The sequence below is a fragment of the Aythya fuligula genome, chromosome 6 (genome assembly GCF_009819795.1).
Source record: "Aythya fuligula isolate bAytFul2 chromosome 6, bAytFul2.pri, whole genome shotgun sequence".
Lineage (NCBI taxonomy): Eukaryota > Metazoa > Chordata > Aves > Anseriformes > Anatidae > Aythya > Aythya fuligula.
In genome coordinates this window covers 19,021,166-19,033,905 of record NC_045564.1, presented here as the reverse complement: position 1 = coordinate 19,033,905, position 12,740 = coordinate 19,021,166, and the positions used below count along the sequence as shown (strand labels likewise).

The window sequence follows — 12,740 nt, the reverse complement described above, 5'->3', positions numbered from 1 at the left end:
TATTTAAACAAGGCAGGAATCCTGCTTACAAGCAGAGTTATTTGTTGCTGTAAACATCATGCTGTTTGTTTGCCAGTGAATGCCTTGCTAGCATGGAAAGCGACCACTGAAGTGTCTGTGATGTATTCAATAGCGAGTGTAGTACAGCACCCAATTTACATTCAGTTTCTCCTCTCCTGGTATAGCAATGTAAAGCTTTTAAGTAACTGTAAATATGATCTATGTATACTTCATGCTAGCAATAAGACCAAAGAAAACCTCTGTGGAAGTCAAATTAGTGATCAGAAATTGTTAGTTCACTATAGCATAGAATTCTCGTTTCAAATGATGTGGGTCAAAAGATTGCATCTTTTTTGTTCCTGAGGCAATTATAATTAGGGTATCCCCAGGCAGGGCTCACCATTTCCAAGTTTTCATGGCTATCAGATTCTGTTTTGTAATATGAATTGTATTTTGGAAATACATAAATATTTCTTATTTATTATTTACTTATTCTGAATAGGAAAGTGTTTCTCTTTTCAGAATAAGAAGCAGTGGAAGTGCGTATATATTGATAGTTATATTCGACAGATAGTATTTTTATAAATACATTCTTGTGTAAAATATGTAGTATATGAGAAAATTGGATTCTTAGCTTTTTATTGCACGAGATTAGCTTAAATGGCTCCTGTGACTCAAAAGAATAGTTTTGATAGTGAGTGTCCAGATTCAAATTAGTACCCAATAAAAAATTACATGTAGTCATTTATAGGCAAGCTAAGAAAAGCTTAGTCTTACAGTAGCAGAAGATGAAAATGCATTATGAAGATAAGCAGTCGACTTCCTTAGGCTAGATAAAATGTACCGAAAGGAAAGACAGAGAAGAATATGTGTGTGTGAAAGACATTGTCTGACTCTGTACCTCTTCTGGAGTGCAAGTGCTTAGCTGTGATTAGAAGTAGTGTCAATGAAATATGAATGCATTGTAGCATTTCTGACCATATTATACTGTATCTACATGGTATTTCAAGTAACCCCTCTTTATCTGAACCAGAAGCATGAAAGAAATTAATAAAATATATGAGGATAAGGAAGGAGCTTGTAGCATGCCCTCTCTGTAATAGTAATGTCCCTGGTACAGCTTGTACAGTAAGGTGACATTGTCATTAGGCTCTTTCTCTGTAAGTCATTTGCACTTCACAACTGAAAGTTATATCAAAGCATAATGTAATTCTTACCTGGCATGCTTTTACTTTAGGAAGGAGGAGTGATCTATGGCATACATAACCAAAATGTCATTATAAATGCAGTGCTAATATTACTAATATTTGCTTGATACTACTTTAGAGCCCATTACCTAAGAATAATGAAGTACTGACAAATTTATGCAACCTCCAGCTAGAGTGAACCTTTCCTAATTAGTGTGGAAAGTCAACGGCTGGACAAATCATTAATTCAACCAGATTCCACAGTAAGTGCCAGTGATGCAAGAGAAAAGCCAAGAATGCTGACTAGGCCTTTCTGAAATCTAGAGAGCGGTACCAAAGTCCAACGTGAAAAAAGACAACCTATTTCTTCTTTCTGTGCTATGTAAATACTTGAAATATTTTCAGAACTTCTTCTGTTTGGGTTTGCATAGTGGAAGAGATAGGGTACTTTAACACCACTGTCTTTCCTACCTTGCTGGAACAAGGTATGAGTGAAAAATGTATTTGCAGAGTTGGATTTTCTATACAGTTTCAAGACAAAATTTTTGCTGAGCATTGCCACAGTGAGTTTAGCAGTGATTGAATAGACTTCTGTGCTGTTACTTCTTTCTGTTGGTAACTCTCAGTGCATTTCACAAACTTTAATGACTGAAAATTCACAAAGCATTAATGATATTCTTAACATTATTAAATAGAGAGAAATGGGAGAAACATTGGGGCTTGTCTGACTCCCCCACTGACATAAAGCAATCCCAGAGACCTTAGCCTCTGATCCTGCAAGCTCATAGGTAGGAACGTTCATCTTTCAAATGAGCAGTCCTGTTGAACGGAAAAGGAAATGCCTGTGAATAAAATTAAACATGTACATGTTTAAAAGATCCATCCTAATTCTAACAGTTAACTTCTCTCCCCTCCCTCATAAACACCTTTTCAAAAAAAAAAAAAAGAAACAAAAATGGAGGTGTCTAAATTGTTGACCATATAATGTGTGTGATGTGTGTGAAGCTAGAATTCTGAAAGGCATAATGCAGTCTTAACCTTTAACCAGTTTAACCTTTCAAGGAACCCATGGCAGTTTCAACTGGCTGTGATATTATCTAAAAACATTTGTTCTTCAAATATTGACATTCTTCACAAAGTGGAATAACATTTTATTATTTCTGGTGTGTAAAGTAGTAAATGACCTTGTAAATGAAAATTGAATGCAGGGACAGGTACTCCAAATGTTTACTGACTATGAACATCATCCTGACTCTAGGTGAAATGTTACTTTTTATGTAGACTCATTTTTAAGCCACATTTGTCCTGTTATTAGTTTTAATGGCTCAGGCATGTTACAGATAGTAATTTTCCTGAACATGAACTACTTAAAATAACTAATTCATGAACTTTTACTGAAGCATCATTTTGTGTTTGATCTGGAAAGGAAAACCCTAGTAACATTTTTTCTGTGGATTTCAACTGGTGCTGCAATTCAGTAATTAACAGATTGTATAGGAGTTCACTTGACATATGTAATAAGAATTGATTAGAATCCATAAGGAAATATTGGTCTTATTCTTAGCTAATTCTTTACCTTTGCCAATAAGAAAAATGGAATTATGAGTGTAAAAGAGACGGCAAATCATTGTTTATGAATGAGTTTTGCTTTTCCCAGTAGCAGTTTGCAGTTGTGCTAGGTAAACAGTTATGTGTTTTGACCATACTGTATTCAGACAATAACATGTATACTGGCATAGAATCTCGGAAATGCATGGGATATTGAATATAACTACCAGGTAATACAATATTGTTGGAGCAACTAACTTAGGGAGCAACTAGCAGTTTCACACACACTGAAAAAAATGCAAATAAATCAGTCCTGGAGGTGAATGAGCACTGGCTTGACTGTACTTACTACAAGACTGCCAGATGGGATTCAGCATTTGTTTCAGACATCGCGTATAGATCTCACACTTTACGTATATGGCACCCTATTGCTCTGAAATGAACAGCCTAATTGGCAAATATCAAGCTGAAATCTCCTATAAAAGCATGTTCATGTCAGAACACTAGGGGAAGTCTTCTGAGTAATGCTAAGAAAACCAGGAAATCTCTGTTTTGAAAAAGCTTCTTCCTGGGAGCAAGTAACGGGAAAGATAGCCGGCCAAAGCTGATGCTCAGATGAAAGTAATACTAGAACTCTCTGCAAAATGCAGCAATTGACTAGGTCAATTCAAAACTCTCCTAGCAGATTACAAACATTTAAAATGTAATCAGGATTTCTGTTTTCAGTACAATGAAAACAGACAGCAATATGGCCAGCTGAAGAAAATAAATAAATAAATAAATAAAAATGTAAAGAACAAAGAATGTACCTGCTGTTTTTTTGTTGCTGTCACCCATTCTGCCTATAAATACAAAACTTTATCTTCTGAACATCAATTACAGTACTGAAAATAATAGCATATTTTATATAAGTATATTTGAAGAAATTTTGAAAACTACTGCAGTCAAACTGGAATTAGTCAACTACCACAGGACTTGCAGAAATTGGGAATATGACCTAAAAATGTAGTTTCAGCCTACTCCCGAGAAAAAATGAACTTAATTAACAAATTCATGATATGTAGAGTGTTCTTTTTTTTTTTTTTCAAGTAGGAACTGACCACTTGTTAGTTTCATTTTAGTAAGTGAAGTCATGAAAGACTTCTGATTAATTAATAATAATAATAATAATTAATAATAAAACATGTTGTCAAATCAGAAATTTGAAGTGTAGTTTTAGTTTTGCATGAGAAGTTCAGGGAGAGCTCAGGGATATTAGGTATTAACCTAGTGCCAGCTGTGAGTATGGCAAACCTTGAACAACTATATTATCATTCTATATTTAGTTTGGTTATTACAACTTTGTAACTTTTTATAAAATGCTGCAAAATTGTAGTAATCTTAAACAATCTGAATCATATTTGCTTCTTCCAGCTCTGCTGTTTTACCCCATATAGTGTCATTAGTTCTCCAGTGCAAGGCTTTCAAGCATAAAGAAGACTCAGATTGCTAACCTGAAGCATAGCCAAAACAACCTTTCCAGATTTTCTACTTTAGCCAAAAAAAGGGCTCAAATCAGCAACTTCTTACATAGAAAAATATCAAAATTACAGCTAAGAGAAAAATATATTTGCCAACTACATGCTCATTAAAACCCTAGTTTTAATCTTAGACAGATGTATATGCCATATATGTATATACATACATATATATGTGACTTTCAAAATACAAATACGTGTAAGTATGCATGTATGTATACAGACACAAGATTTTCAAAACAGACTTGCAGTTTTCATAAACATTAACACTATAGCCTAAAGCAGTTTCCAAAATCATGGGCGTACTTTCTGTGTGACAATCTTAATGGCAGCATCTTAAAAGGGAAATACTTTTGAAAATGAATACAGAATGTTTGAATTGCTCTAAAAAATGTCATCGCAGTTTCTCACTGTTGGTCCCCAGACTATTTCAGGAGCTTGGTATTTTCAGTGTTCACAGAGAAGAGCAAAAGTTCCCTTCAGTGGTACGCTGACGCTGTTTGCTCAGCTTCTGTATGGAAGAACTACCAGCGATTAAGTGTTCTTGGTTTTTGTTTCTCCCATCCTGCCTCCTTACTAGTTATGTAATACATAGTTTATCAAAACTCTGAAGACTGCTTAGAGTTACTGTCTTTCTGTAAAGCAAATAGCTAAACACTGGAGTTGATGCAAACAAGGCACTTAGCATCTGAAAGAAGTGTTAACACTTTATTTACATTTAAATTAAAATGGACACTTATTTATGTGTTCTGGTTCTGAAAGGTGTGTGGTACATCTGCAGAGGCCTATTGTTTATTCATGCTGTAAATCCTTTGAAATGTGTTAAAATGCTTCCCACTCATTATAAAAATCCTGCCACCCATGGATTAGGGCTTTGATGTCACCAATCCTGCTTCAAAGGGTTCTTTCAATGCTATTAATCACAGTTTAGCCTCTGAAGATATAGCCAGAGAAAACATTTGGACATCTTGTGCTAGACTTGCTAAAACTTTGAAATATACAGAGTGTCGTGCATATGCACAGGCCCATATCACTTCCTCTCTCTTCTCTGAGCCTTTATTTTGAAAAGCTGTTTTATGATGACTTTGGCTTTCTGCAAGTACAGCAGAAAAAGTTTAGGACACGTCATACTGTACAATTAAAAACAAAGCAAAAAAAAAAAAAAAAAGCACTCATCTTTCAGTTTACACCACAGAATGTTTTTTGCCTGAGGAATTGAGTCAGTCTTTAAAAACCCCAAGGGACAATAAGATTGGGGATTAAGTAGGCCCATATGTCAAAAGGTCAAGAAAAGATACCGTCTTATCATTTTCTCATCTCTTTCATTAGTTTGTGAGCTTAAGATGATGTCTAAACACTTCAGGATCCACATGATTTCATAGAAACAAGATTGTTTCTGCTGTCTTTTTCTCCTTTAAATCTCTGAATGAGTCACAGAGAAATTGATTACTAGTGATTGAGCTGTATCCCTTTGTGCTGTCGTTGTTTTCATCAGCTCAGTAGCTAAGGTCAGTGACATGCCACCTTATCACTGACTTTTTCCTCCCTTTTAAATCAACACTGCTCTCTCTGTCATGCTCATGCTGAATGCTCTGCAAGGCACAGTTAGTAATGAGCTGGGTGGGGAAGAAGTGTAGTGGGGCCTGATATATTTACTACTGTTGTGCAAGTTTATTTTTCACCATATGAATTTTTCCCCGCTAAGCTTCCTGAACAGTTTTTGCAGTGTTTCTGTCTTTTTTTTTTAAACAGGTAACTTGGCACAGGCAAGAGCCAGAGTGACAGCAGCATCTAGGTCTTTGCCTTCACAGCTTAGCGCTGGGCGTATCAAGGTTAGTAGTGGTCCTTTTGAAGAGACGTAATTGCATATGAAATGGTACAGTGAGATTACGGTTCAAATGCTTAGCTGATGTAGGTATATAGAGGAGATCTTACCAAGTTAGAGTCTATCTTAAAATCAGAAAACATACCTTAGTTGGGAGCACAGTTTCTGGTTTTGGTGAGAACCTTACTGTAGAATCCAGTGAAGAATCACTTTACTACTGGTTAATCTTAAAAATTCTGGAGTAAAATCTCAGTTAACATTGATGTCAGTAGCACTATTCCTCTTGATTTCGGTGGGTTCAAGGTTTTTCTCTGACAATTTTTAGCCTAGAAAAAGATTCAGTTAGGTAGAATTTTATTAGTGCATTTAACCATATGAAAGGCAAAATGGCAAAATGATCTATTCCTCTTCAGATCAACCTAAAAATCAAAAACCAAGGGACATATGTAACTGCTAAATAACCAGAAAAGAACCACTCAGCAAAACCACTATTCCTAATAGAGTTAAATGAATGACTGTGAAATTTAAATGCCGTTGGATTTTGCCGTAAGAGTATGTGGCATAATTGCAAAAGGATGGGATGATTTTATGGCAGTTAATAGTATTACCAACTGAGCTCACTTAATATGTGAGGAAAACTGTTGTGCCTCAAGTTGATAGCATCTGCACTTCCTCCCCACTTTCAGGGAGTTAAAGTTTGCTTAGTCAGTTGTTTGTTGGTTTTGTTTATTTGCTTGTTTTACAAAACAAACAAAAATTTTAAAATGTGATAACATCAACTGTTCAAAAGTCTACAGCATTTTATGTTTAGGGTTTTCTGTTTCTTTTTTTTTTTTTTTTTTTTTTTCCATTTTCTGTTATCATAAGTAGCTCATGCTCAAATATAGATGCAGTAATTCATGTGAGTCACCCATACGTCTATATCCTTCACTATACCTGTAAACACAGACTTGAATTTCAGAGATTTATTTCCTTTCTGGTATAAACGCTTTCAGTGTTGAAGGACAGATTATGGTCTGTCCAATTTTCTTGTATTATACAAAAATTGTCTTCCACATCCAGCTTATATCAGCAGAACCTTTGTAAGCATGCATTTTATTGCTACAGCTGGAATGGAATAGAGCAGCTCACTTTTAGAGCTTTAATAAACATATTCAGTTATACTAAGTAGTGTTTAAATGTTGTTTTTTTTTTCACCCTTCACTTTTTTAAAGAAGGATTTAAAAGACATGCATAAGAACTACAGTGCTATTCAGAAAATGTTAATTAATACAGTTTTTAGCTGAAAAAAATACAAGTTTTATGAAATTATAACTTCAGGAACAATATTTTAAATTACTATTTTACACTTTATAAAACAAATCCAAAAGTGCCATAATTTTGTTTGGAAGTTTGGATTTTTTTACTTATGATTTAATTTATGAGCTTTTTTTTGCTTAATGTATTTATCAGTTTTATACTATTTCATACCATGCCAACATCAGATGTAGCCAATATGTGAAAACAATAATTTCCAGTGACCTCATAAGGTGACATGATATCATAAATCATTCTTGTAATACTGTTTCAAAACTATTAGAAGCAATTCTTTTTAGTGATGGAACAGTTTGTCTTTTCTAGGTCAGCTGTTTTCCATTTCAGCTGTAATCACATAAATGTATATACGTCACGACTACTGTCACGTAAAAATGTGACAAAACTGTTGGACTATTCTTCATTTTAGCTTAAAAAGAGCAGCTAGTGATTTAAAACACAAGATTATATCATGACATTCTTATTATGTTCTATCATTTTTGACAAGACAGTTATGATAAAGCCAGTTGCCTGTTATACACGTGATTATTGCCGTACCATAAAGCCACATAACTTCATATACTCACAATGTTATAAATTAACTAGAGATAAAACTTCTAAAATTCTTAGAGCAAAATCTGCCCAGCTTCAATGTTCTATCAAAGAAAATCCACCTTCAGATGTTTCTAGTCAAGAAGATTTTGAAATTTGTCCTGGTCCTTACAGATTTCACAGGTCTGACTTTACAACCCCAAAGAAAAAGTAATCTCGTGATACTGGTTGTAGCCTGTTTTTCTGAGAAAAGTCATATTACATCCTCCTTTGTAAATGTTTCTGACCATCTGTTTTTCTGTGTGCCCACTCCCTTCCCCCTGCAAAACCAAACAAAACCAAAATAAAACCCTTTTGAACCCAGCAGACTGTAGTAAACCATATTTGACAGAGTATCAGTCTTAAAGATCATAAGATTCTACCAGTTTGGTGACAATAAGTAGCTGTGAAAGGGAGATGCTCATGTTATCATACTGCCCAAACGGTAGAGCATTAGCTCACCCTTTATTGGACAGCAGATATTCCAAACATGACTAAGAGATCACAAGTGCTGAAACTCCAATGAAAATATCATTAGGAGTCTACGCTTTTCTAGACAGCAAAGAATCCAATTTAGATGCTCAAATTCATGGGCACTTGGGCTTCACTACAGTGAAACACATTGAAAACTATGTGTTTGCTGCTGGTGTTCTTTGTGATTAAATTGTCTGTCTTCTAACAGTAAATGTTACCATTTATTCTGAACTTACTGTCAGTTTTCACTGCTTTGTCTTCTACCTGACCTTTACCAGAGATTTAGATATCAATGCGCAGAAAGCAGTTGTCTTGCTAAGATAATTTTGAAACACTCCCATATCCTTCCCCATGGACACGTCTGTTGTTCTGACTTAGGTCATTAATGTTTACTTTGTCACATGACCTCTTAAGATGTTTGATGTTGTCTGTGCTGATAAGGCTTTTTTACTGGCATACATTACCGTGTTTTCTGTTACCCTTAAAACTGAAATCAAACTGCATCTTTTTTTCTCCCATGTATTAGTTTGAGATGTGTACTAGTGCATGTACACCACTTTGGGCTAAAACATCACAGATTACAAAACCATACTGAAATTTTTATGGTTGCCCTTATGGAAATCTGTTTCCCTTTGTACCATCACTAATTTGAATCTTGTCTTTTTTCTCTTTTGATTTCTTCCCCAACACAAAATCCATTTTCTTGATCTATTACTACTTAGTGCTTAATTTCCTTTATATTTTGCATGCAGTCTCCTAAATATCTCCTGAAGGTAAGACACACAGCTACTTTATTGAAAACTGTAATCTTTCAGCAATTACTTTTAGTGTTCAGAAGAGTGGTCTTAAGTCAGTCAGTTTTGGAAATGATCATATGGAGCAAAGTCCAGGAAATGTAGCACAGGTGCTGACAACAGCATTATCTGGTTTATACAAATGCCACCTGGTCAGAGCAGATGGTAAACTACCACAATGCAAGTGAATGCTAAAATGTTGTTAATGCTCCGTGCAAACAGAATGCTGGTTGATTTTCTTTAATTTTGTTGAGCTGTAATACAGCAACACAATCTGCTTGTGACTGGTAACCATGGTTATACTCATTCATAAATTCTGGTTTCATTTTGATAAGAACAGCTGTACTGACAATATAACTAAAATATACAAGGAGCAATATGTTTGCTGTCCATGTATTCCCTCTAAAAATAACTCCTGTCATCTCTACAGAAATGCTGAAAAAGTGGTATTTGAAGGCAGTTCAGCCGGGTGAGACTGCTGAAATTCTTGGCATCAAAATGATAATTTAAAGTAATTAGTGGTAAATACAACACCAGATAGGAAAAGACATACATTCTGCGGTTACCTACTCTGTTTGTCACGTCTTATTTGACAAGTACGTTTTTCCACATGTAAGCAAAATGAGGCAGCTTTTTGATAATTTACTTCCAGGTCATTACAAAACTAGTAACTCTTACATAGAAAATAAGACCCAATGAAGTTCACGGCAGTGATAAGAAGATTAAGGAAGGCTTTTTAGAAATCAGTTCATAAGGCATTGCATCTTGACGGCTGCTTCGTTGCTAGGCTGCTTGGCCTAGCAATATCCTATCGTGACAAAAGTGTGAAATCACCCCCTAACCAGAAGAGCCTGTCCATCTAGGAAGACTTAGTAAATAAATGCATTGGCAGTGGTCTAACATGTAGGAAGACAAACATGAAATATGGTTTCTTGCTTTGTGAATGAGTTTGGGACGCCAAGCTGTTTGGAAAAGAGCGATTGCTGCTAGGGCCATAGAATTCTCAGCCCTGAATACTCTGAAGCATTCACATCTAAAAGAATGACCATAAGAAATATCGTACCTAGCTCTCTTGGGTAAGGTGTGGTGGGTTTGCAGTATTTCTGGAACACCTCTAACATCTGAGTTTTGTTTTCCAGGTTGACACAATGGAGGTTATGCGACACCCTGAGGAAACAACTAACATGAAGCGACAAACTATGGCTTCTTATTTTAGGGTACAAAAGTTAAATTTTAGACAAATAATTTGTTGATAAGAACAGCAGATATCTTGGAAACGTTTGTGGGGTTGTGAGATCAGACAGAAAAATAAGAGAATATTTTTCTTCTATTGTGAGGCCTTTGTCACCTGTAAATTCTCTTTTACTCCTTTTCTTTTTCTTTTCTCATACTGGTTCTTTTCTGGTGTCACCAGAGTATACTGGTAATAGGATCTAGAATCTAGAATATTTCTATCTAAAATGCTGAAGGTCTAGGAAAGGTCTTTTTATGAACAGAAGACTGCAAATAGCTGCCATTACTAAGGCTTTCAACTCAGGCATACCTACTTTTAAAGGCTAGGATTTCTCATTTATAATAATGAAAACAATCCATCTTTTGCAAGCACTGTTATAAATCAGACAGATTGTTAAACTTTAGCAGCAATCCAGTGTGTTCAAATCAAACAGGTAAGGAGAAGGCAGTGAAACTGTTGGAACAGGCAGATGAGGAGTCAGGAACCCCACATGCCAGTTGAAGTCTGTTGGTTGATAATATTTTCTTGCAGTCATTACAGACAGAAAAATTTTGAGTAGTTGGTCATTGAGCTGCAATAACACCATGCGTAATGGGAGAAGCACACAGTGCCGCGTGTGCCAGTGTGAGTCAAAGCTTCATGCCATGTATGAATACCAGTTTTCTTTTTCATGCAAAGTAATATAAAGAAAGGTGCAGGGGCAGCTGATATATACTGAGGTGTTGACCCAGTGTGGAGGATAGAATGACAAGTATCCAGACTTGGGAACCTAGAGGTATCATTACAGAATGACAGAATGCCAGGTTGGAAGTGACCTCTGGAGGTCATCTGGACCAAGCCCCCTGCTCAAGAAGGATCACCATTGTGTCTAGTATAGCATGAGTGTTCTCTTGCAAAGACCTACATGTCAGCTGTGTGGGGACTATAAAAAAAATTAAAACATACTGAGTCTGAAAATACACCATAATCTGAATGCAGCCTGCAGCCAGGTGACCACACCCAGATTCAGTCAGCTTGGAATTGTATGTAACTTCAAGATTGAGTGTATTTGCGGCAAATACTGATCAAACAATAGGATAACAAGGTGAGGATGGAGCAGAAGCACCAATATTTTCATTTTAGTGTAAAATGCAATAGACTAAATTGTTTTTTATATTCAGGTTGGATAGGGCAAAAAGTAGTCAGCCCACATTTCAGCTGGAAGATTTAGGTTAGCTGTGTGAGCTTAACATTATGAATAGTTACAATAATGTGCCACTTCAGTAGTTTACCCAGGGAGGTTATACAGTCTGTATCAGCGATTCTGAAAAACAGATTAGACAGAGATGTGTCTGAAGTGATACTGATATATCCAGTATTCTCTGTCGGAAAAGGATTGAGCTGATGACTTTTTACGATCCCTTTCGCGATGATTTTCTGTGATTTTTTTATCATTGTTTGTTTCACAATAAAGCTTGTTCTCCTGTTGGGGATATTTGTTTGATCTAATGTGCCTAGGGTAGAATTATAATTAGGACACTTGTTACTTAAAAAGTGTAATATGGGCCTTGTTAAACTACAGAAATGTAATATAAGGAGTGATGAAGAGAAAGGGGTAAGAAATGAAAACTAGAATCGTAATTTGTTTTTAACAGTTGAACACTTTTAATAGGTTCTGGTTTTAGACAAAAACTTAAAAATTAATAAAAATTTAATTAACATTAATGTTACAAATTGGCATATAATCAATCATTCTATACTGTTTACAAATATATATTTCCTGCTTATATAGTTGCATTGCAATTTTTTGCTAAGTCTGTATATCCTTGTTTTTCCTCACTAGTATTCCCTGATGGATCTTTTATCCAAAATGGTTGTTGGACAACCTCACTTTATCCGCTGCATTAAACCTAATGATGATCGAGAAGCACTAACATTTTCTCACGAGAGAGTTCTTCTGCAGCTACGATATACTGGAATTCTGGAAACTGTCAAAATACGTCAAAAAGGATATTCTCATCGCATCCTTTTTGAAGAGTTTGTGAAAAGGTAAGACTTCGATAACATGGCTCTTGTTTTAAAACTCCATTCAGTAAAATATATTCTAAGTTTAAGTATGAAAGGTTCTACAAACACTGGTTTGTACGTGTGGCCTGATTCTCTAATGACAGCAGTGACTATCAGAGATAAAGACTACATGAGAGATCGAGAGCTCTAATGGAGAAAAGTCAGTGTGAGACCAGCAGTGAGCACTTAGTATTCAGTAGCAAGACTGTCTCCATGATTCCTTCAGTGTGA

At 35.5% G+C, this 12,740-nt stretch overlaps 1 protein-coding gene across 1 annotated transcript in view; it reads left to right on the top strand.

Moving 5' to 3' along the window:
- MYO3B (myosin IIIB) overlaps positions 1–12,740 on the top strand; it is a 186,012-nt gene that overhangs the window by 103,479 nt on the left and 69,793 nt on the right. The window contains exons 23-26 of the mRNA XM_032190017.1: positions 6,005–6,084; positions 9,188–9,208; positions 10,369–10,446; positions 12,286–12,491. Of these exons, the coding sequence (XP_032045908.1) occupies positions 6,005–6,084; positions 9,188–9,208; positions 10,369–10,446; positions 12,286–12,491 (385 nt within the window). The remainder of the gene's footprint in view (positions 1–6,004; positions 6,085–9,187; positions 9,209–10,368; positions 10,447–12,285; positions 12,492–12,740) is intronic.